Source organism: Notolabrus celidotus, chromosome 18, assembly GCF_009762535.1.
Source record: "Notolabrus celidotus isolate fNotCel1 chromosome 18, fNotCel1.pri, whole genome shotgun sequence".
NCBI classification, from domain to species: domain Eukaryota; kingdom Metazoa; phylum Chordata; class Actinopteri; order Labriformes; family Labridae; genus Notolabrus; species Notolabrus celidotus.
In genome coordinates this window covers 20,836,432-20,860,000 of record NC_048289.1, presented here as the reverse complement: position 1 = coordinate 20,860,000, position 23,569 = coordinate 20,836,432, and the positions used below count along the sequence as shown (strand labels likewise).

Genomic DNA, 23,569 nt, shown 5'->3' with positions numbered 1-23,569 from the left:
GGAGTAAAAGGTTGACCTGCCCACTCAGATCCAGACTCAACAAAGGGGAGAGCGGCGGTGACTCAGCCGGCACTTCTTTCCCCACAGAGCCTCCCTGCACAATGAAAGTCCACTTTATTCAGAGCTGGAGATCACACAGAGGTGCTTTGAGCTCATTCCACCCTGCTGTCCCCTTTCAGCTGTATCACATCAAGTACATTTCGATGTTGCAGCTGCGGCATTACAGTATCCGCCACTGTGACATACTTTTCTTTCATGTGTCAGTTTTCCTTGATCTGTTTGTCGTCGCTTCCTGATCAGCTCCATGCCACAAGTGATGCCGAGGAGCTGTATTGTTCCTGCTGCTTGTCGAGCTTGTAGGGCTCATTTGTTTATCTGCAGAGCTCCCTGCAAAGCTAACTGTTTATTCAAAGAGGAGGAGGTTTGTTAGACCCCTATGCGAGCCAGCCACAGGGTTCTGAGCACTTTGTATCAAATATAAACACCGCCTCATGCTCGACTCTTATCCTTTGATTTACGTGTACTGATATGAAATGAATGTTTATCATATTTTATGGGCTGACTGCAGCAGACAGGAATTTTCTGAGCTCATCATTGGCTCTGTATGCTGCATCATCTCTTAAAAGACTCCTGTTAAATGATGTCATTTATCAGCCAAAGAGTCTATCTGGCTCTGTGTCAGATACAGACATATCAAACATGCTCCATCTTTTCTCGTTTGTTCCGTGTTGTAAATCTGCAGGACTAGCTGGAGGAGGGTCTCAGGTGTGGAGATTAATAAATTGTACCTACAGTTTTCAAATACTGTACGACTGTGTTATCAGGAATTATGCTACATTTATGATTTATATGTTAGGGATAATGTATAGTGAGCAGGTGATCATGCGAAATAGAAACTTGAGAGGGTGAGACAAGACCCCTCTGCCTTGTCATCATCTTGGGATTTCTATTTTCACATAACCACCCGCTCCCTACACATTATCAAACTTATTACCTGGCTACCAACTAAAGATAACTCCTCGCTGTTTTTTGCACGGCTTACATCCTCATATTTTCTTTCCTCTGATGCTAACTGTTATGCCGGTAACCATGTGTCTAAAGTTTGGTGCTTTCTGAATAAATTGAGAATAGCAAAAAAAAAAAAAAAAAAAAAAAAAAAACTCCATGATTTTTAACATTGCTATTATATTTAGCACTTTTGCCACAGGGTCAACAGAAAGGGGTGAAATGACCTGGACTCCTTGTTGTCCCTGGTGTCACTCTTGCTATTCAGAATCAATAACAGTTATGGAGTTTTGACCAATCAGAATCAAGTTATTTGGCACAGCTGTGTGATTATCAAGAAAGGTAAAAAAAAAAAAAGTTTTGTCAGATTGCATAAGTTGATATCTGTCTGTCTGATCAGTTCATGGAAATGGATGGAAAGCTAATAAGCCTAATAATTTAGCCAGCTGTAAAGTTTTCAAATTTTAATGAACTAAAACTATTTAATCTTACTTTATTTTTCACTGCAAGTGTTGGGTGCTGACTAACAGTGGAGTTATAAGCTGATAGTCGAAGCAGTGGTGCATGAAACTGCAGTGTCACTGGTTTTGTGTTTTCAGCACTACAAAAACACAGACATGTGACTTTTTTATTTTAAAACTTTTGAGAGAATAGAAATAAAACATTCAATATTAACAATTGGTCCTCAAATGAGTTAAGAAAACAACAAACAAGCTCCCCTCTCTGCAGCATGTTACCCCATGCCATTCAAAAAGTAGGTTATTGTTGTTGCACAGTTATGTAGTATCTCTAATGTATTGAAGAGGGGGATGCCAGTACTTGTTACAGTGCTCAAGTTTATTTGATAAAAGCAACCCTGTAGTGGTACAAGGGAAAAAAACTGGGGGGGCAAAAAGTCAGTAGGATACGTTATGTATGAAAAATTAAAACAGACATCTTTAAGTATAATTTTCTTTCTTATAGTCTGAAATGAAAACAGTGGGAATGCTTCTTGAAAAATGAATGTGTTTATTATATCATACCAGTGATGAATCACTTCAGTGCTGAAGTGTGAGACCTTCCCCAAATAGCTTTTCACACTTCATATATCTGTAACTTTGGTCCCCCCCCCCCCTCACCCCATGTACTGTATGTGTTACCACCGTGTGAGCTTGTATGCGAGCATGTTTGCTTCCTGTTTCTAAGTCCGCTGCGATGTCATTCACAGCTGCTTGTGGAGCATGGGTACAACTGCCAGCGCCGCGCCACAGCCTGTTTCCGTAGCGTCACCGCTTGAGAGTGTCCACGGTAACGGGATGGCCGACAGCAGACAGTCTCTGAGCATGAGCCCCTTTCAGACGGTCAACATCCACAACAACAAGGCCAAGTCCATTATCACCAACAAAGTCGCACCTGTCGTCATCACGTAAGTCCCTCCCCGAATACGCGTTCTCACAATTGGGTGTTAATCCTCTTTGATCACTGTGAGGACTCCCCCCCCCCCAAGCTGAAGTGTTTGCCCCCGTTATCATCTCATTTGTCAATCCAGGCCTGGCAAACAGGAGCTGATAATTGAATTGACCCCCAGACCCGCGCATGCTCTCTGTTTCACAGGTATAACTGCAGGCAGGAGTTCCAGATCCACGATGAAATCCTCAAGACCAACTATAAAGTGGGACGGATATCAGACAGCATGCCCGAGCACTACCTGGTGCAGGTGAGTCCTTTTAACATGCAGCACAAACCTCCTATCACACTGCTGAAGCTGAAAGACGTGGATTCCCCTCACCTGTCTCTAAGCTCAGCTCTTTTCACATTCAGGTGTCCAAATCACAGAGCGGCACAGGATCATTGTCATGCAATGTTTTATGATGTGAGGCAGCCATTGTAACAGGAATGTTGTCACCTTCTTATCGCTGCTTTGATCTGCTCTGTCACCTCCACTCTGTCTGTTCAGACAGGCAGTGTTTGTCAGTGTTAACACACAGACCCTGCCTACATCAGAATCGGGTTTATTGCAGAGTGAGTTTACATACATATGAATAGTGTCTCTGTATTTTGCTGAACGGCAATAAACATAGAAGGAACATGAAAAGCAACTACTTTGAATGGAAAGATACTCAATTTAAAAACATACTATGTATCTGTGTATTATAAATGTATGAAAAGAGCGGTGCAGATAGTGAAGGAATGTGCAAAAGACAACATTATGAAGTGAAGAAAAAATGTGCCATGTACAGAGGAAATAATCCAGATGAAGTGACATGACATCACTTTATATGGCATGGCAGCAATTTTACCTACATTAAGAATAATGTCCACATTAAACCAATTTATTTAAAAGCATGTCTTTTCCTTCCTTTTTTTTTGGTCCAGCTTTTTCCTTGAAACCGAAGAACAGAACTTAAAAGATTTTGTATTGAAGACTACAAATTAAAGTTCCTATTAGGACATTTTTGCCTGGTTATGAAACAGACTGTAATCAATGATGTTGCTTGTATGTAGTCTAGCTTTATTAGCAAGGTATGCTTGAACACACAAGGAATTTGACTTTGGTAAACTGTGCTCTCTTTGTACAAAGGCATGAGAATAAGGCATACAGAGGTAGTTTTAAATTAAAAGAGTATAGTAAGTGGTAGTTAAATAATAAAAAATAAACATTGTATATTTATATGTTTATTTACAAAGAGTATTGATCCTAGTTTATTCCACAGCTACAGGTATGACACTGTTATGGTGTAGTGTTCATCAGAGTGACAGCCTGGGGGAAGAAACAGTGACAATATTGGTAATAGCTCTAGTAATTTTAAAGCTCGTAACAGCTGATGTAGGGTAGGTGTCGGGCAGTCTTTGTTGACATATTTCAAAGCAAAAATTGCTGAGTGATGACTTTGCAGGATAAAATTTTTCATCAGAAGACACTTTTGATACATGTACAGAATAAAATAAATGTAGAGAGAAAGTGGTAAAGCTCTGTCCAAAGGGGGCGCCAAAAACAAAGCACACCAAAAATTCCTCACAGGAGCTTTAAGGCAAACATTGGCGAGTACTATGATTTTACAGAAGATAAATGGATAAGCTGGAGTGTAGGTTTTCTTGAGTATATTTCAGGACCAAAGCCTGTCTGAACGCTCAAACAAGAACAATGAGCTTTTGCAATATGATTGGATCTTAAGAACATACATTTGTGCTCATAAGTTTACATACTCTTGCAGAATTTGTGATTTTTTTTTTGGCCATTTTTCAGAGAATATGAATGATAAGAGAAAAACTTTTTTTTCACTCATGGTTAGTGGTTGGGTGAAGCCATTTATTGTCAAACAACTGTGTTTACTCTTTTTATATCATATTGACAACAGAAACTACTCAAGAAATCATAAATTCTGCCAAAGTATGTAAACTTATGAGCACAACTGTATATGACACCATCAAGACTACGCCACTTAAAGGCCACTGTGAGCTACAGTAACACTTTTGTACTGCATACTTTCAAAGCTTTTCATTCTGGGTATTTATCCACAACACTTAACCACTAAGAATGGGGATCATGCACTTAACGACTTTTGCCTATTACAACCTAAAAGAGCAATTACTGTAGGATGGAAAATTGGGAACAAAACAAGTATGACTTGTTAAATTCAACTTTTATCAGCATTGGAAAAACTTGTGTACATCATAAACTTGGTTTAATAGTCAGTATTAGAACTGAACCATTGATGGATTTCTGTTAAAGCTGGGGTTGGTAGTCAGATTTAGATTTTTTTGTTATACTGGTTAAAATGATCTTGTCTTTATGTATCTATAATGTGTTCTTAAAAAAGAGGGGGGGGAAAAGCTGCTATTTACAGCCGGAGTAAACCTGGGAAAACACCAACCAATCCCTGCCTTTGGGAGCCAAATTATGAAACCAATCAAATCCCGTCCTGCCGTTCTGCCCGCCTCCTGCGCGTACATTTCATGTTCTTTTGTGTTTTTAACGTTCACTATGATAATGTTTTGGTGTTTTCTTACCGCTGAGTGAGACATGAGTTGACGTAGTGCAAAACACAAACGATGTGCTGAGGACCGGTTTTGAATCAGTCACGATCATATGGTCGCGAATCAGCGGCGCTTGTGAATGTGAGCGGGGGCGTCGTTTTGGAGGAGCGAGGAGGGGAGAGGGGGGGTTTGGAAAATTGGAGACCTGAGGAAATGCTACATTCGAATTCATGCTAGTTTTCCATGACTACCAACCCTAGCTTTAAGTCACTGTTATATGACATTTGTTGACCTTCCTCAGAGTAGTTTTAGCTTAAAATGCCTCTCAGGGGTTGTTGTGCTAAAGATCAAAGATAGAAAGTAGTAGAATTATATTTATTTGGCTTTTTATTGGCTCATATTTTTCCCTGTATTTTCATTATGGTCAACAAATATAAAAGGTAACAGTACCCTCCTTTTAAATATCACCTTCCATAAGTTGTACCAGCCAAAAAGATTGTCAGTGAGCAAATCAATGAGGGATTTGTTGGTGGTGGAATTCTCTGATTGGGAGTGGTTTGTATTTATGTTTATGTTAAGCTCAATAGAAACACAAAATAATAAATCTTGGAGAGATGAGGGTGATAAGAGAGTGATTTAACTTGTTGAGACAACAGAGGAAGCAGACCGGAGCAGTTTTGGTATTTGCCAAGTGAGAGAGCAGGGAGAAAAAAAAAGATGTTTCCATGCTCAGATTGTTCAGATGTTGAAGTGTGAACTTATTTAAAAAGCTTAAGAATGCTGAGCAGTTTTATATGTTTAAGACAAGTGGTTTAGTTATGACATGTTTATTCAGCAGGATTTCCAAATGCTCCCTTTGTGGAAGTTGTGTTGAGGCCCTGCTTTTTGATAACGTCTCATAAAAGCTGCATTTCTTTCCAGGGGGAGTACTTCATGGTCCAGGATGTGTACAGCAAGGCAGATGTCCTAAATACCACAGGCAGCTATGGAGCGCCCAACTTCCGCCAAGTTAAAGGGTCATACCCGCTGTATGGGATGGGTCAGCCAAGCCTGAACGGCTTCAAACAAGTTCTCCAGAGACTCCAAGCGCAAGGACACGAGGTTAGCTTCTAATACACACATTTATGCAGACAAACTTCAGACTTTTATATGAGCTAACACAAACTCTACACTCGCTAACTAGTGGTTTCCTTGCCATTAATTGTCCCTCGTCTGTGTGTCTCTGCCTGCCTTCCTTCTATCTGTGTTGTCAGTAAATATTTGAGGAGTCAAGTGCTGAGAGGAGGCTGTGGCTGAACTGTGAGACTGAGCAAACAAAGTTGTGGTCATGTGCACCAGTGGAAAAAGACTCTCTTTGCTTACAACAGCAAGAAAACGTACCCTAATTAAAATGAAATTGCAAAAAATTATACGTCAAGCCTCTCTTAAATCCTTGCAGCATGTCTTATAACGACAGATTGTTTCCAGTTGGGGTTGGTGTAGAAAGTAAAAGGAAATCTTTCAAAGGTCATTAATTCAAGCCTTCCTTTTGTGCTCTTGCAAACAGGAGGTCATATTTTTTTGTGTGAGAGAGGAGCCAGTGGTCTTCCTGCACAAGGATGATGACTTTCTGCCGTATACCCCAAGGAGGAAGGAAAACCTACATGAGAACCTTCATGACCTGGAAAAGGAGGATCTGGTGGAGGGCCTGGAGCTCACTATCAGGAAGGAGGTGACGGATTACTCAGCATCTACATGTGACGATGTGTTGTGACCCATTTAGAATAGATGTTTAGTGAATAGAACAGAAGTTTATTTTCCTTTGCAGAGGCACAATGGAATTTGTGTGTGTTGCTCCAAGGGTCAGGTGTTAGAAGCTTTGTATTTAGCAATGTGACCAAAATAATCATAAAAATACATAAGCATTGGGAAATTCATATAAAAACTGTATAAAAAGGCAGGCATTATAAAGTATAAAGTAAAAAAAGTAAAAGAACTTTTATACTTTCCCCAAAGATTTTGAACAGCAATTATATCACATGAAAAATGTTGCAATTATTTCGCATCATTACATGTTGCACCTATGATTTTCATATGCTTTTTTGCACCTATATTATTGCACATAAAAAATGTGCACCAACTTAATTCCATACGAACATTTTGCACCTTTATCATTGCACATTTGTGCACATTATGGCACGAGCTGATCTTAAATTGCACATCAATATTTTTCATCTTCATCAAGAACTTCACTACTGCTGAAAAAATGTTTAAAGATGTATTAAGGCACATGTATTTTTTTGCACCAATGTTATTGCATATGAAACAATTCTGCACGGGTCATTGCACATATACACTTTGTGTATGTAATAGTGCACATGACGTTTGCACATTTTAAATTGCATTTAAAACAATTTGTCATGCAGTATTTCATGTGAAACATTTCACATCTGTTGTACACAAACATTTTGTCATGCACATAAAATGTTTGCACACCTTTTATTGCACATTATCATAACGCATGAAATACTGCACATCTATTATTATTGCACATTATCATTATGCATGAAATATTGTACATCTATTATTACTGCACATTGCCATTACATGTAATATTGCACATTCATCACTTTTGCACATTATCATTACACACGAAATATTGCTCATCTGTTATTATTAAACATGAAATAGTGCACATCTATAACTGCACATTATCATAATGGATTAAATATTGCACATCACCATTACATGAAATATTGCACATTTATCATTATTGCACATAATCAATACATATGAAATATTGCTTATATATTATTATTGCACAGTATCATCATGCATTAGATATTGCAAATAGATTATTATTGCACATTATCGTTATGCATGAAATATTGAATATATATTATTATTACACATTATCATTATGCATGAAATTTTTGCTCATGTTATTATTGCACATTACCATTATGCATTAGATATTGCACATCTACTATTATTATTTCACATTATCATTAAATATGAAACATTGGACATCAATTATTATTGCACATTACCATTGCATGAAATATTTTACAATTTTCATTATTGCACATTGTCAATACACATAATATTCCACATTATCATTATGTATGAAATATTGCATATATACTATTACTGCACATTATCATTTTGCATGAAATATTGCACATCTACTATTACACCTTGCACTGTTTTTGCACATCATTATTAAAATCTTAGGATGTTATCTCTCTTTTTGGTAGGTAAGGTTGGGGCTGTGGTTCTGCCTTCCCTCTACAATGCCCTGTTCTGTCAGTGAACTAAAAACACTCCTTTTTTCTCTCCTTCACAGCTCCACGATTTCGCCATGCTCAACGAAAACGTCTTCTACGTCTACAACGACATCGAGTTCTTCAAAGACGAACCGCAGAAGATCTCCATCACATGCGAGGAGGACATCCACGTGACAGAGGAGGTCTACAAGAGGCCCATGTTCACCATGCCGGCCTACAGGTTGTTTACATTGTTCCTTTTATTAGCCCCTCAAGCTCACACACCGGTGTACATGTGTCTGCCTGCTGTAGGATAAGCAGGGCGGGTTATAAATAGTGGCGCTTGCTCATTGCAAAAGGCTGGTTGCCATGCTCTTTTAGAAGAAACGGGGGAGCTGGTTATTAAATAACTTAACTTAAGATTGTTACATCCTGTTTTAAATCAGATCAGCAGTGTCAGCTTTTAATGAGATGTCACAAGCTGATCATAACAGCATGGAGAGCTCTTTCGGGTTGTGTGGTCAAAAAAGGAAGCAGAAGTTTTGTCGCAGATTACTAGAAGAACGTTTTTTAAAAGATGCTCCTAAGATTTGATATCTCCTATCATCCCTCTCAGCTGTCTATGCTAGGTCAGGTGTGTGTGTGTGTGTGTGTGTGTGTGTGTGTGTGTGTGTGTGTGTGTGTGTGTGTGTGTGTGTGTGTGTGTGTGTGTGTGTGTGTGTGTGTGTGTGTGTGTGTGTGTGTGTGTGTGTGTGTGTGTGTGTGTGTGTGTGTGTGTGTGTTGTGCTATGACCTACATAAGACCAATATTGACAAAACACAGGCGCCTGTTCTTCTCTTGGTAACAGTCCTGTTGTGTTGCAGGTACTACAGATTACCACTGCCAACAGAGGGAGCACCGCTGGAAGAAGACTTTGACGCCTTTGTTAACATACTCAGGGTAAGGCCATGTTATAACACAAATCATGGCAGCACTCCACCTATTAGACTTGATGGAGTGATGTGCTTTTAAAGTTATTAATGGCTGGAACATCAGCAGAGCACCTGGATGTTCTCACTGAGGCAGAGAAAAGGTCACAGTACTTTTCTTTAAGTCCACACGTTGTCTTTTTATCCATCACAGTCCGTGCAAACTGTCACTTAAAGGTGTTACAGTTATAAAATAAATGGCAGAAGCCTGCAGGCTGTTCTCATTTCATGCCCGCTCTTTGGTCATCCGCTCTGTCTGGTTTCCGTCACTCACACAGGATGCACTTCTCCTCTTGTTTTGTCCTTTTTTGGACTGAATCGCAGCAGGAGGTTTGGTTCCTACAGGTTGAATTGTGGCTCTTTTTTCTTTTAGAAAGAGTTTAGATAAGAGGTTTTTAACACTATCATTCACTCTTCCTTTTGTCATCATCACTTATTGCGCTGCCCCCCCTCGGGAGGTTTCGTGTTGAACGATTCCAGGCTTGGCATGTGTCTGATTTTCCAGTGTAGTTTAACTTCCTAGATGTTCCTTCTCTTCCTGTTTCTGTGGTTTTTAAAAGTGCTGTTTCCTCATCTCAACTTGCATATTTCTAATGTGACACGAGGGAACAGGAAGACTAAGTTTGGAGATCTGAATCTAGATATTTAGGCCTTCAAAAAAAACCTTATCACAGCACTTTAATAATTTACTGCTCTGAATCTCTGTGAGGTTTCTTCATAGGGGAAAATAGTCTGTCTTCTTTACATCTGCTCTGTTTTCCAGGAGAGCACCAGCTTGTCACGAGGCCACGATGCCTCCAGGCGGCTGCCCGCTCTGCTCTTCAGCTGCCAGGTGGGAGTCGGCCGCACAAACCTTGCCATGATCCTGGGCACCTTGGTCATGAATCGCCTGAGGGGGGATTCACATACAGAGCCTCAGTAAGAGCTTGAAATATATATACCTTTGACTGGTTTCATTCAGACTTGTTTTTTTTGTCTTTCTTTGATGCTTGGTAAGACGGGGCTTCGGTCCTAGGTTCTCATCACACTTTCGTTTCTATAAGCTGCTGTCAATTTCAGACATTAAAAGTTTTTAACTTTATTGCGAGTGCTGACATTTTTCATTTTTATTGTCCACTTTGGGTCAGCACTAAGAGTTTTTGTGTATTTTTTACCAATTTTCTTTCTTAAGACTGGCTTTGACTTGTGAGGCTTGTTTTGCAGGAGTGAGGAGACAGCAGCTTCAGAGCCGAAACCACTGTTCCAGGTCATCCAGACGCTGATCAGCAAGCTACCTAATGGGCAGCAGGTCATGGAGGAGGTAAAGCAGATAGCTTACACTGTCCTAACTAGGGATGCACACAATTAATCGATTATCGATTAAATGATTAAGACATTACTCGAAACACGCATTTTTGTTTTCAATTTTCCGTCACGTGGAACGGACATCATGTGATCTCATATTACATTCATCTATCAGGGAGGTGTTTTAAGTTTAAAGCATGTTTCGATGTGAATCAGCTGTTAAAGGTGTTGCGCGCAGTGTAGACGCACAGCTGGTGGCTGCAGCTGAGTGACAGGTCTCCACTTTTTAAAGAGGATCAATACGCAACTACTGCCTACAATGACACAAAGGTTGACAACTTTAAACAGGAAATTTCAAGCTTTAGATACAAAGCCAACAGACTGTTGGGAAATTGCTAGCATGCTATGTTTGCAGACCAGCAAAATCAGAGCTGTCTAGGCTTTTCTGCAGCTGGACTGATTATGACCCGGTTGCGTTCCCAGCTGACACCTGACCAAATACACATGTTTATTTTTCTCAATAAGACACAAGGGTAGGCAGAAAACTGGACACTGAGTGTGAAGTACTTTTCTGTTAGTATTATGAGCCTTCACTTAATAAGACTATGTCTGCAGAGAATATTTTTATGAGCCTGATCGTTGATAATCAGTGTTAAACATGTACCCGTATTCAATACCGTCAGTTATATGCATTTTGTTGCTGTAGAAAATATAATTTAGGGAGAAAAACGTATTTGGCCTTGTTTTTGACATAAGAATAATAATGTTTTTTTTTTGATTAATCGATAATTGATCGTTAACCATTCCAAATATCGATAAAATACTTAGGATGAACATCCCTAGCCCAAACTTCTATTTAGGAAATAAATATAGTATGTTTAGGTTCTAAAGAGCAAAAATGTGTTGTTTACATTCCTCAGGTGTTTGACCTTCACTATGCAGAATCAAGGGGAGATACATACATAAACACGTGAAACTATCAAAACATAGCACTGAATAGAAGTGGGAAATAATTTTATCTAAATTGTTTGTGATTGAAAAATTGCTTGCGTCATAAAACATTCAAACAATTAGTTTTATACACTTTTCTGGTTTTCTTTGACCTCTTTATCGTCATCTTATATATTTTTTGATTAAAGTATTTTAAGCTAAGTTTAGTTGATATATCATTCAATCAATCAAACATGACGACTGTTCAGAATCAAGAAATGTTAAATGTTATATAACATGTTGTTTTTGGCTGACAGGTTGACCAGGCAATCGCCCTGTGTTCAGAAATGCACAACATAAAAGAAGCAATACACGAGAACAAGAGTAAGCTGGAGGGGATCGGAGAGGATTATAAAATTCAGGTGAGAGATTATCCTTTTTTTTTTTTTTTTTTTTTTTCTCTGCTGTGAACCTGTCGTTTCTTTTATGAGGCACCAACATGTGACGTGGATAACACTTCATCTCCAGTAGCCTTCGTTCATGTTGTGCTAAATATAGCAAGTGAAATCAAGAGAAGATGATGCTTAATAGGTCCTTTAAAATGCGGCCACTTAAACTGATGTGTATTCAGAGTCATTTTCTCCTGCCTGTTGTGAAATCAGAAGACTCTCTCATGCAGGTTTTTGACTAAAAAAAGAAACACTCGACAGAAAGAAAGAACAAAGAAAAAACTGAAATGATTGTTTTTGGAGCCAAGGAGGAAAGGTTAAAGGTTACTGCTCAGCTCCAATCTGCAATGATGAAATGTTCAAACCAAGCCAGAAACCTTGGTGTAGTCTTAGACTCAGACCTTAATTTCAGCAGCCACATTAAGACAATTACAAAGTCAACTTTAAGAATATATCAAGGATTAAAGGACTTATGTCTCAGAAAAACTCGTCCATGCATTTATCTTTAGCAGACTGGACTACTGTAACGGTGTCTTTAAAGTCTTTAGACTCCCTAAAAAGTCCATCAGACGACTGCAGCTCATACAGAATGCTGCTGCTCGAGTCCTAACAAGGACCAAGAAAATAGATCACATCACTCCAGTTCTTAGATCTCTACACTGGCTTCCTGTCTGTCAGAGAATAGACTTTAAAATCCTGCTGATGGTTTATAAAGCACTGAATGGTTTAGGCCCAAAATACATTGCTGATCTGCAGCTACCGTATGAGACATCTCGACCTCTGAGGTCATCAGGTACTGGTCTGCTTTCAGTCCCGAGAGTCAGAAGGAAACATGGTGAAGCAGCGTTTAGTCATTATGCACCACATATCTGGAACAAAGTCCCTGAAAGCTGCAGGTCTGCTCCAACTCTCACCTCTTTTAAATCAAAGATTAAGACTCTTTTATTTGCCACTGCCTTCCTTTCTTAGCTCATTTTAACTTGCTTTAAATGCAAATCTTAATTTTATTTTTAACATATTTCTAATTTTCCTTTTCTTTTCTGTTTTATTATATTTGTCATTTTAATTGTGTTCTTTTATGCTTGTTCTTTTAAATTAAGTTGCCGTGCCTTGCCTTTAACGAACAGATGCTTCTGTTTCCTAGGGAAGCAGTACCAAAGACTACTTTCTCAACAGAACCATGCAGAGCCTGGAGCGCTACTTCTACTTGATCGTATTTAATGCATACCTACATGAACAGGTAATCTTAATGTCTCAATAGATATAAATCCACAATCCATAAACATAATCTTTAAGTTTTAACTGTGTGTTTTATTTCTTTGCAGTATCCTCTCGCCTTCGTGTCCAACTTCAGCCAGTGGATGTGCTGCCATGCGTGGCTCTACAGGTTACTGGCCTGCATGGACGTATCAGAGCTGTCAGCCCCGGCAGAGCTGGTCACCAAAGGAGCTCGGGTCCTTGTAAGAAAACCCTGCACACACACAAGATGTATACTTTGGATGATATCTTTGTCTGTTATGTAACACTAAAGGACACACTAAATCTCACCTCATCATCTCTTCCTCTAGATATCTCTCATCATCATCCTCCCACACATCTGTATCTTGAAACCCACTTTACATTACAGTCATGAATCATTTATGAGTACATGTTTCTGCGCAGGTTGCAGACGAGTGTTTTGCTCCGGACCTGCTCAGCACGGTGAAGGAGATGAAGGCAGTCAACTTCAGACGAGTGCCCAAGATGCCTGTTTATGGAGTGGCTCAGCCAACGTCAGAGGTGCAGCAGATTCACTCACACTGTCGTCTAATTCATTAAAGGGAGGATTACTTGTAATACTCGTCTGTGCAAATTGTCATTCTTGGAAATATTAGATGTTTTAGTTAACCCAAATCTCAAGTGCACACTGAATGAGGTCATAAATTGTGAGAGGATGACTTTGCACATCCCTGTTATCACAGATAATATTGATTTTGTAGTCCTCTCTAAAATGAATCTCTTCAGTCATGAATATTTATAACAAATAAACTCAAGAGGAATGACTCATCATGATTTTGTGGACACTTGCACGCCCACCTCAGGATGCTCCAGCTGGACTCTCAGCTCTTTGTCATCTTATCTAATCATGCGTGCGTGTGTGTCTGTGTATGTGTGTGTGCAGGCTACCGGAGCAGTTTTGGCTCATCTTACGGACGAGAAAAGGAAGCATAGCCACGTGTTGTGGGTCAACCTGCAGGAGGAGCTTGTGCTGGAAGGGAATGGGCAGATTTTCTCACCAAGGGAGCCGTCGTGTCTCAACCAGCCTGTCTCTGTCTCATCATCCGACCCACAGACTGTAGAGGTAAAAACTCAGCTCTGATGTGACGTCTTCTACAGCCTGTTCCAGCTGAAGTGTGTGTGCTCTTACGTCTCTGCTTCCTGTGTTGTAGAAACTGGAGACGTCGTTGAAGGAGGAGGTCTTGCGGGCTCAGAAGTGGCTGGAGGTGACGCTGGAGCAGGAGAAACAGATGAAGATGTTTAAAAGCTGCTTGACGGCTCAGGAGATCTTCAACCAGCACAAAAGCTCACACCAGGGGCTTGTCTACAAAAGAATCCCACTGTTGGACTGCAGTGCTCCCAGAGAGGAGGTGATGATGTGAAAAGATCCATAAACACATATGTACACATACATACTTGTTTTTATATTCATGTGGGGACCTTCATTGACAATTATTTCCCTGCCCTCCCTTATTATTACAACTTGAAGCTCAACGATCATACAAACCTGACCCTAGCCTCTACATGAAAACCAAATCATGACCTTCAAACAGCTCCTTCAAAGTTTGTTGACAAATTGGGACCTTACTCAGATGGTAAAAAATTATCACATGGTCCTCACAAAAGATGGATACACACAAACAAACTAAGGATGCAGAAATACTTACAGGGTACCTCTGCAGCTGCTTGTTATAAAGAGAGGCAACAATGAATAGGCCTTGTGCTCCCTCTAGTGGTCGAGAATGTGACTGCTACATGAGTTTTTCACATAACATGAAATCTCATTAAATGTGTTTCATAAATAATAATGGTGTCTTTCAACACTTTCTTCAGATTTCTGTTGTATTAGATCTATTAATGCAGAGAAAATTAGATTACGAATTAGTTTAAAGCTATTTTATTTAGCCCAAGATACACATTTACATGTATTTTGTTCATTATGAATAGCATAGCCCTGGCAGCACATCACCCCCACTCTCATTCACCTCCACTGGCTCCCTGTAAAGTACTGCATCACCTATAAACTCCTTCTCCTCACCTACAAATCCCTGCATGCCCTCGCCCCCCCAATACCTAGCTGACCTCCTCCACCAACTCACTCCATCCCGGAACCTAAGGTCTTCAGACCTGGGTCTCCTCTCCATCCCCCGGACTAAGCTGCGGACCCTCGGGGACAGAGCATTCAGTGTGGCAGCCCCTACTCTGTGGAACTCTCTCCCTCCTGACATCCGCAGCACCCCAACCCTGGACAGTTAAAACGCACCTTTTCCTCAAGAGCTTTCCCCATTAGATATCCCCACCTACCTCCCGGACCCCCTACCTGACCCTGTGAAGCGACCTTGGGTTTCTTCAAAGGCGCTATATAAATATCAGTTATTATTATTATTGGTAGTAGTAAAATTCTGCACGTATTTAAGTAAAAAATGTCTGGATTGACCTGAGTTCACATTTGAATTGAAATATAAAGATATGGTAGAGGTTTTGTGCATGCTTTTGTACATGAACTGTGTGTGTTTTTTTTCTCAGGATTTTGATAAGCTTTTGGAGGCCATGAAGAGCGCCTTGGCTGAGAACTCTCACACGGCCTTCGTTTTTAACTGCTCTAGCGGCAAAGGCAGAACCACGACCGGCATGGTTGTCTCTGTTCTGACTCTTTGGCACTTTAATGTGAGTTTTCTGTGTTTGCGTTCATTAAGTATCATAAACCCTGAAACTAATGACATTAGTAGAAGTGTTTTCATCATCCAAAGTAACCTTACCTACTTGGTTTCTTCCACCTGCAGGGATTTCCAGAGTTTGGTGATGATGAGATTGTGAGTGTTCCTGATGCCAAGTACACAAAAGGAGAATTTGAGGTATGTACACTTCAATATTGATGCATTCCACTGTGTGTTGAAACCATAAAATGTATGAAAAGATGGACAGCATGACAGCAGCCCTAAAAAGTAGCCAAAACAATAGCTCCCCCTGGTGATTGGCTACAGTATCAGTCACAAAGCCCACCTCCTTTATGGTAACAGAAAGGACATGGATCAACTATGAAATGAAAATACTCTCCAGATAAATGTATCTCAAACAATAATTTATGACATGACAATCAGTTCTCTTTGTGCTGTTTTTGTCTAAGTTTTTCATTTTTTTGAAGAGTTTCGTTTGATTAGTTATTTGATGTTAAAAAGAGGGGATGTGACGCCATGATGGACCAGATTAGCAGAGCAATGAAAGAACAGTGAGAGAAAATCTAACAATGAACAACAAAAACTCACCAAGCTTTTCAAGACCATGAGAGTCTGGGTCAGTCTCAAAACTTTGTTCTGCTGTGGACTGTCCCCACCCTGAGGAATCATTGACATTTCATCCGTAAAAGTTGGAAGTGTGTTCTGGTTAGCAAAAGGGGTGTGATGTCACTTCCGCTGATCCACCAGCTGGATCAACTATGCACGTGATTTGTCTCCAAATTACACGCACCAGCACAATATAGTGCAACTCATTGAGACTGTAGGTCAGTCAGACAACTCACATTTGAATTGTCTAATTGTAGCAGCAGCAAATACATATTCATGTTTGGCACCCAGGCTCCGGCCTCATCACTCCCTGCAGAAAAGTTTACATGCAGACATTGAGAAGTGATGAGCAAAACATACTGAACACACCCGGAGCCTGCAGGTGGATGCTGGGGTGGCGGTGGGGATGAAAGAAAATTCAGCAATAGGCATGCAGGGCAGCAGAGGCGTTGACAGGCAGAGGGAGAGATGGGAGATTTTCCCAGTTTACATAGACCACCAATTTGAGAGGCAGAGTGTGGGACTGGATGATGGTTATGAGAGTGGGACATGTCAAGTCAAGTCAACTTTATTTATATAGCACATTTAAAAACAACCAGTGTTGGCCAAAGTGCTTTACAAGGTAAAAAGTAAAGCCATGTGAAGTGTGTAGCAGTGCAGCTCGAGTTGTCTGCCTGAACTAGCCTGCAGGCGTCACTCCATTTTTGGCTTCATTTATTTTATTTTTCTTACAATCATAGGAGATGAGAGCATGTCGTCCATGTACCGTCGATTTAAAAAACATGATAGCTGTTTATTTCGTATTTTAAAAAGTTTCTTAAGGAAGTATGACCAAAGTGGTAAATGGACACAGGATGAAGTGCAAAAATTTTAATGGAAATAACTTGTTTTTGTCCTCTGTTTGCATCCCAGAGGTTAGCACCACTGTTCCTATCAATGCTAACACCGAGACTTTAAATCAGAGAATGAAAGTAAACAAAAGTTTTAGAAATACAGATAACTTTTATTCTCTTGCAAGTAGAAAACATTTGATGCCCTTAGTCTAAGTAGAGAAAAAACAGACTATTAGGACCCGAGATTTAGTTGCTAATACCAGATACATTTCCACTGAGCCGTAATATTAGATTTTTTTTTTCATTTTGTAATCCAAAACAGAATAAAAACAGTTAAAAATTAAGCATTCAAATAAAATAAGTAGACACAGACAGATTGGAGTTGGAGTCTGTTGACATCTTACCTAATTACTTCCTAGCTGTGTTATGTCTGTGCACGCCACTTCATGTTGGCGCATCCTCTGTGATGCACGTTGTTTGAAATCACCTGATAAAGAGCAACAACACAACAGAGAGCTGAAATGAGATCCCTGTGTATGTTGCTGCATGAAGCTGGCTCTTGCAGGTCATGAATGCTTTATGTTTTCATCACCTCAGTGCATCTTCTATGACTGCTCATATTAAATACACTGACATGCTAACACCAAAACAAAAGCTCCATGATGTCAGTCAGAAAGACAAACGTGGGATTGTAACCACACCTCTCATATGAGATTAAAAAAAAACCTCTAACTGTACATGTCATGTCGACACATTTTAATCATATCTAATCCACCCAGTAATTACACAGTGATTATTCTTGAGCAGCAACTAATTTAGCAAGAGTTTAATTAACTAAAGTGGTACTGTTGAAGGTTAAACAAATCGATATAAGCTGCTGGATAAACAACCAGCTGAATTTGCTGCTTGTCAGTGCCATATTTTTACTGTGTGACCTCATTTGTGTTGACCTATATTGCTTGTTGTGGTGTTGCGTTGCCTCTTGTGTCAAGAGTCACTTGACACTAAAAGAGCACAGATATTACTTTTTAAAGCCTTTGATTCTCTGTTGGCGGAACTTGAATCTCTATATGTTGCAGCCTTTACTTAGTCTTCATGTGTGCAGCTGTTGAGGAGTCCCAGAGCAGGAACACTCATTATGAGGGGGGATTGTGTCAGTTATTATTTCGTGTTGATGTTTTCTGGTAGTAATATGTTTGGCGATTATATCCAGGGCAGCTGTTGTACGTTTTTTCTTACATACATGACATACAGTGACATAAATACGTGGTTCTGTAAAGCCCTTTTCAGCCTTCTCAACACCAGCTCTGCTCCTGTGATTGAAAGCTTTCTCCAAACAGAACCTTGAGCCAGAGCCTTTCTCCTCCGACCTGAATGGAGGCTGTTAATCAGACCTGCTGGGAGGTTTTTTGTCTTGATTCAGTGTTGTGATAGTGAGTCAGTGGTTGGCACCTGCTGGCCGTGTCCTAAATACTGTAAACATGGACACACGGAAAGAGGCCGCACTCTGCAGGAACACAATACCGCATGCCAATCACAGCAGCAAAACCTACCCAGAGTTTCTGGGATACACAGAGGGGTTTCCACGGAAACCTTTTCTGCTTCCAATTCAGCCCTCAAAGGATGTGTGATGTTGTCATCCCCATAGCCTTATCTGCCAAAGAGGTGTTGCTATGGCTGTGAAGTCCAAAACATGACATGACAGAGGAACTGCAGGGATTTATGGCAGAGTAGTGCCCAGTTTTGTAGAAAATTAGCTTCAAACTGCTTTAAATAACTCTTTACTTATCACCTGACCACTAGAATAATGTCGCATAATAACTTCACAGTATGGAAGTGGTTGCTTTTTGTAAAAACAATACAATGAATATTGTTTGGTCCATCTTAGTCCACCTCTTAGCTGTTATGCAATGGACAGATTATTGGCTGATTCTAAAGATGATCCTAGGGGGAGTTAATTTCCTTCCCCCTATCTGAGAAGACAATCAGAGCTACCCTGTCTTGAAATTGTAAATATTAAACATGTTCCATAACATACGATCAGAAATCCTGTCGGGGGAAGGTACCAATGTCCACCCCCTGGTGCCGCCCCTGAAATGCTTCCCTATAGTTCTGTAACAGATTAGCAGTGTAGAGGAAAAACAGTGAAAGAAAACGTAACAAACTCTAACCCAAGAGTCACTGAACTTCCCAAAGCCATATGTGTCTACTTCAAATCAACACAAGAATCTGTTTAGCTGTACATTGTACCGATGTGAAGCATTTTCAATGTTTTATTGGTAAGTTTAATGCGTATTTTGCTAGCGGCAATCTCAGGTCTAAAAATATAAGTCCAATGCAGAAGTGCTAAAAACTGCAGTTCATCGAGGATCTGCTCGAGGCTGGCTCCGGAAGTACTTGAAACCACATACACACCAATTTAAAAAAAAAACGATCTTTACAGCAGAAATAAACATGTTTACAGCCTGGTACAAAAGACAAGTGTAGTTTGGATAGCTAATTTCTTGATCGGCACACACTGTGAGGGGGGTGAATTTTTTTCTAAATCGGCAATTTCGAAGATATTGAGATTATGAGTCTTCCAATGAGAGGCACAGCTGACTTGATTGACAGGCGAGAACACTGTAGCTGTTGGTTAGTAGGTTCAAAGCCCGCCTCTTAACGCTCGACAGCAGCAATATGGCTGCCACCGACAATTGGCCTCAGAAACAGATGGGTGACGTCACAGATACTGTGTCCATATTTTATACAGTCTATGGTATTTTGTTTAGCATCACAGGTGTGACAACCCTTCTGTGATGCTGCTAGCCAGGTTACTTCTGTGCATGCCTTGTTAGCATTGGTGCAATATGTCAGCGCCTGCAGAGGTGGTCTTTAGGCTTCAGAGTTTACGGGCGGTGAAATATCATGGAGAGCAAAATCAGTTGTTTTTGACAATATCAGTTTGAGTTGCTTACATAATAAAGATTACTGAGTAGTTTGAATTTAAGACAGGAAAATATCTTTTTATCACTTTTCCTGTCTTCTGATTAAACAGTAAGCCTTATCCTACTATGTCAAAGTATTATTCTTGTAAAGATGTCATTTTAAATATAAGATATTAAGGGTGTAGTTGTTGTGATAACCAGGTCTATGCATTGAAACATTGTCATGACTGTCAGTAGAAAACATAAAAAAAACAGCACGAGACATGTTTTATGCAACATGGCCGATTTGTGTTTTATCTTCTAAGAACACTTTGAGGCTGAATGCTGATGATGCTGCTGTGCCAGGACACACGCTGAATGTGAAAAAAGGGTTTATCTCTGTGTCCTGCTCTTTCTCTGATCTTCATCACTTTCATTTTCCTCCTCTGTTATCTTCTCCTCCTTATCAGCCTCACCATTAGTGTGCCGAAACAGAGCTTCTGCACAAGGCATACCAACAAAGCTTAGGAAACAAGCCTGCAGTTACATTGTGTTGATGGAAACATTTCCCATCTCAGCTAGGTCAACACTGTAAATGAACATGGTGACACACAATCGCACCGACATTTCAAGTAGGTCATGTCTGACAGGCAGTTCTCTTCTTGTCACAAGGCATCACTAGATTGACAGTTTCCCTGGTTGTTTGAATCAGGTCTTAATCTGTACGAATGATATGTTATTCTAATGGTGTAAAAGTATGTCCTGCGCAGAGGTACCACTCAAACATTTCCCACATAAAGGCAATTCAAAGTGCTTTCAAATATTTCAACAATGGCTAGATCTTAAAAAGAAAGAAATATAAATCGAGACAGGGTGAAGATGGTTTAAAAAAAAAAAGATTTGAAAGTTCTTCTCAACCCACGAAACACTCATCAACCAAAGACTGAACGAAGGGGAACATCAAGAGGCTTCAAAAGTACCCAAGCAGCTGCTAAGTAGGTATTGTGTTAAGATTGCTTTGTCAACAAAGCTCAAGAATTAACTTTGAACCTCAACCTCAAAGTTGTCATCAATGACAAGACTTCAAAGAAGTTAGAAATATTCAACTTAAGAGATTTAAAAGACCAGGACATCTGGCTAAATGCCGAGGAAGACGGCACAATATAACCGAGGGCTTTAGCTAAGTAGAAAAAAGACCTTGCACTGAGATTTCGTCAGACACTTGAAAATGAATTCAAACCAAAAAACCTTCCAAATAGAAAAAGAACAGAAATATCAGAGCTTTATAAGTTTTCAGGAACACATAGTTTGAACTCTAAAAATATTATATTGAGAATTATGAAAAACAATTTCCTTTCCGGGGGCCAGTTCACATTTTGTAGAACTTTGTCATTATTTATGGTATAATATACCCCACACACATACAAACCAAGTGGCAACCTCCAGTCTAAAAATATGAGTCCCATGCAGAAGTGCTAAAAACTGCAGCTCAGATCCGCTTGAGGCTGGCTCTGGAAGCACCAGAAACCACATACACACCAATTCAAAAAAGACGATCTTTACATCAGAAATAAACATGTTTACAGCCTGGTACAAAAGATGAGTGTAGTCTGGATAGCTCATGTCTCAATCGGCACACACTGTATAGGGGGTTGAATTTTTTTCTAACGTGGTCTTTTCAGAGTTATTGAGACAAGTCTTCCAATGAGAGGCCCAGCTGACTTGACTGACAGGCGGGAACACTGTAGCTGTTGGCTAGGAGGCTCAAAGCCCGCCTCTTTACGTCACAATCGCTCGACAGCAGCAATATGGCTGCCGCCACCAACTGGCCTCAAAACAGTGCTTCCGAAACAGATGGGTGACGTCACGGATACTACGTCCATATTTTATACAGTCTATGGTACAAACATGTGCAGGCATGTGTCATTTTAAGGGTATAAGCTGTCACCATAGACTGTATAATAAATGGATGTAGTATCCTTGACGTCACCCATCTGTTTCTGAAGCCCTGTTTTGAAGCTGATTGTTCACATGTGCCATATTTGAAATGCTGAACTCAACCTAACTTCGTTGAGCTCGGGTCTACAGCCAGCCTTTAGTGGATGCTCGATGAACTGCAGACTTTGGCACTTCTGCATGGGCTTCATATTTTAAGACTGGTGGTTGCCACTTGGCTGCAACCTGGGTTGAAAAAATTAAGCCAATGTGGGAGTGCCAAAAGAATGCAATTCCTCAAATGTCCACTTGGGGCTAGCTCCAAAAGCTGAGCAAACGCCATCAGGCCTCATATTAAAATGCCCATTGTAGAGCAATATAACACATGTTTAAAGATTGGAAAAAAGAGTTTGGGTCTCTTTACCTCTTTTCTCTATACACTACATCTATACAGGGGTGAATTTTTACAGCTTGTCAGTTTGATTCAATAAAGGCCAAAAGTTATGCGTGATTATGCACCTTATAGCTGTCTGCCAGATGGCTAGGCTATGGTTTCAGTTCCATCTCCAAGGTCTTTCGAGGTTAGTCGAAACTTAGCTGGAGTCTTCATTTCCAATATGGAGATCACCAATTTTGGGCTTCGTAACACCTCTTCAAAAACCACTGGATGACATTACTGACACTACAGCCGTGTTTTATTCGGTATGACAAGCCCAGAATGTCCTTCATTTGTAACCATGGGGCAAAATTGGAGGAATCGATAAAACAGCTCATTTAAATCCAGGTGTTCGTATGTGTATGTATTCATGCATTTGGAATTATAGATTTAAGAGGGTATGATAAATTATATAAACAAGAAATTGAAGAGCCAAGAGAAGATGAAATAAGGTGAGAGTAGTTAAAAAGGCAAAAAAAAATGTACGTCTAGACAAACTTAATTTGTAGAATAACCAATTTCACAGCTGCCGCTGCTTCTACTGCTACCACAGATGCCGCATGGGCGCCTGGCTTATTAGCAGAACAGAAGTCCACATCAGGCAGGAGGCAGATGTACTGGAGTTATCAGTGTTTGTTTTGCAGTCTGGTCACAGCTTCACTTGAAACATGCTGTATAATGACTTCTTGTCTCTGCTGTGCAGGTTGTGATGCAGCTGGTGCGCCTGCTCCCAGACGGCCACAGGATGAAGAGGGAGGTGGACATGGCCCTGGATTCTGTCAGCGAGACCATGACCCCTATGCATTACCACCTGAGGGAGATCATCATCTGCACATACAGACAGGTACAGAACAGCTCCCAGTAGTGGCCATTACTTGGTCTGCTAGACACATGACATGGAATAGCAACAAGAGATTGCGTATAGCTCAAGTTCAGCCGGTAGGAGTGATGAAAAAGATGAAGATGGGCATTAGAAAGTTTGAAACCAAGTTTGTATCCATCTTTGTGGGCACTAGATCAGTTGCAGCCCTATTCTCCTGCCTTTTTTTGAAGGTTTAAACAAGATTTTTCATACTGAC

General features: G+C 40.2%; 1 protein-coding gene across 3 annotated transcripts in view; it reads left to right on the top strand.

Moving 5' to 3' along the window:
* The window catches only part of pald1a (phosphatase domain containing paladin 1a), an 89,128-nt gene that overhangs the window by 13,579 nt on the left and 51,980 nt on the right, over nucleotides 1-23,569 (top strand). For all 3 annotated transcript variants that reach the window (XM_034707708.1, XM_034707709.1, XM_034707707.1), the window contains exons 2-18: nucleotides 2,213-2,410; nucleotides 2,599-2,701; nucleotides 5,884-6,063; nucleotides 6,509-6,673; nucleotides 8,288-8,448; nucleotides 9,072-9,147; nucleotides 9,940-10,094; nucleotides 10,380-10,476; nucleotides 11,708-11,812; nucleotides 12,984-13,079; nucleotides 13,165-13,299; nucleotides 13,502-13,618; nucleotides 14,001-14,180; nucleotides 14,269-14,466; nucleotides 15,623-15,763; nucleotides 15,880-15,951; nucleotides 23,194-23,334. In XM_034707708.1, the coding sequence (XP_034563599.1) occupies nucleotides 2,226-2,410; nucleotides 2,599-2,701; nucleotides 5,884-6,063; nucleotides 6,509-6,673; nucleotides 8,288-8,448; nucleotides 9,072-9,147; nucleotides 9,940-10,094; nucleotides 10,380-10,476; nucleotides 11,708-11,812; nucleotides 12,984-13,079; nucleotides 13,165-13,299; nucleotides 13,502-13,618; nucleotides 14,001-14,180; nucleotides 14,269-14,466; nucleotides 15,623-15,763; nucleotides 15,880-15,951; nucleotides 23,194-23,334 (2,307 nt within the window). In that variant the 5' untranslated portion in view covers nucleotides 2,213-2,225. The remainder of the gene's footprint in view (nucleotides 1-2,212; nucleotides 2,411-2,598; nucleotides 2,702-5,883; nucleotides 6,064-6,508; nucleotides 6,674-8,287; nucleotides 8,449-9,071; nucleotides 9,148-9,939; nucleotides 10,095-10,379; nucleotides 10,477-11,707; nucleotides 11,813-12,983; nucleotides 13,080-13,164; nucleotides 13,300-13,501; nucleotides 13,619-14,000; nucleotides 14,181-14,268; nucleotides 14,467-15,622; nucleotides 15,764-15,879; nucleotides 15,952-23,193; nucleotides 23,335-23,569) is intronic.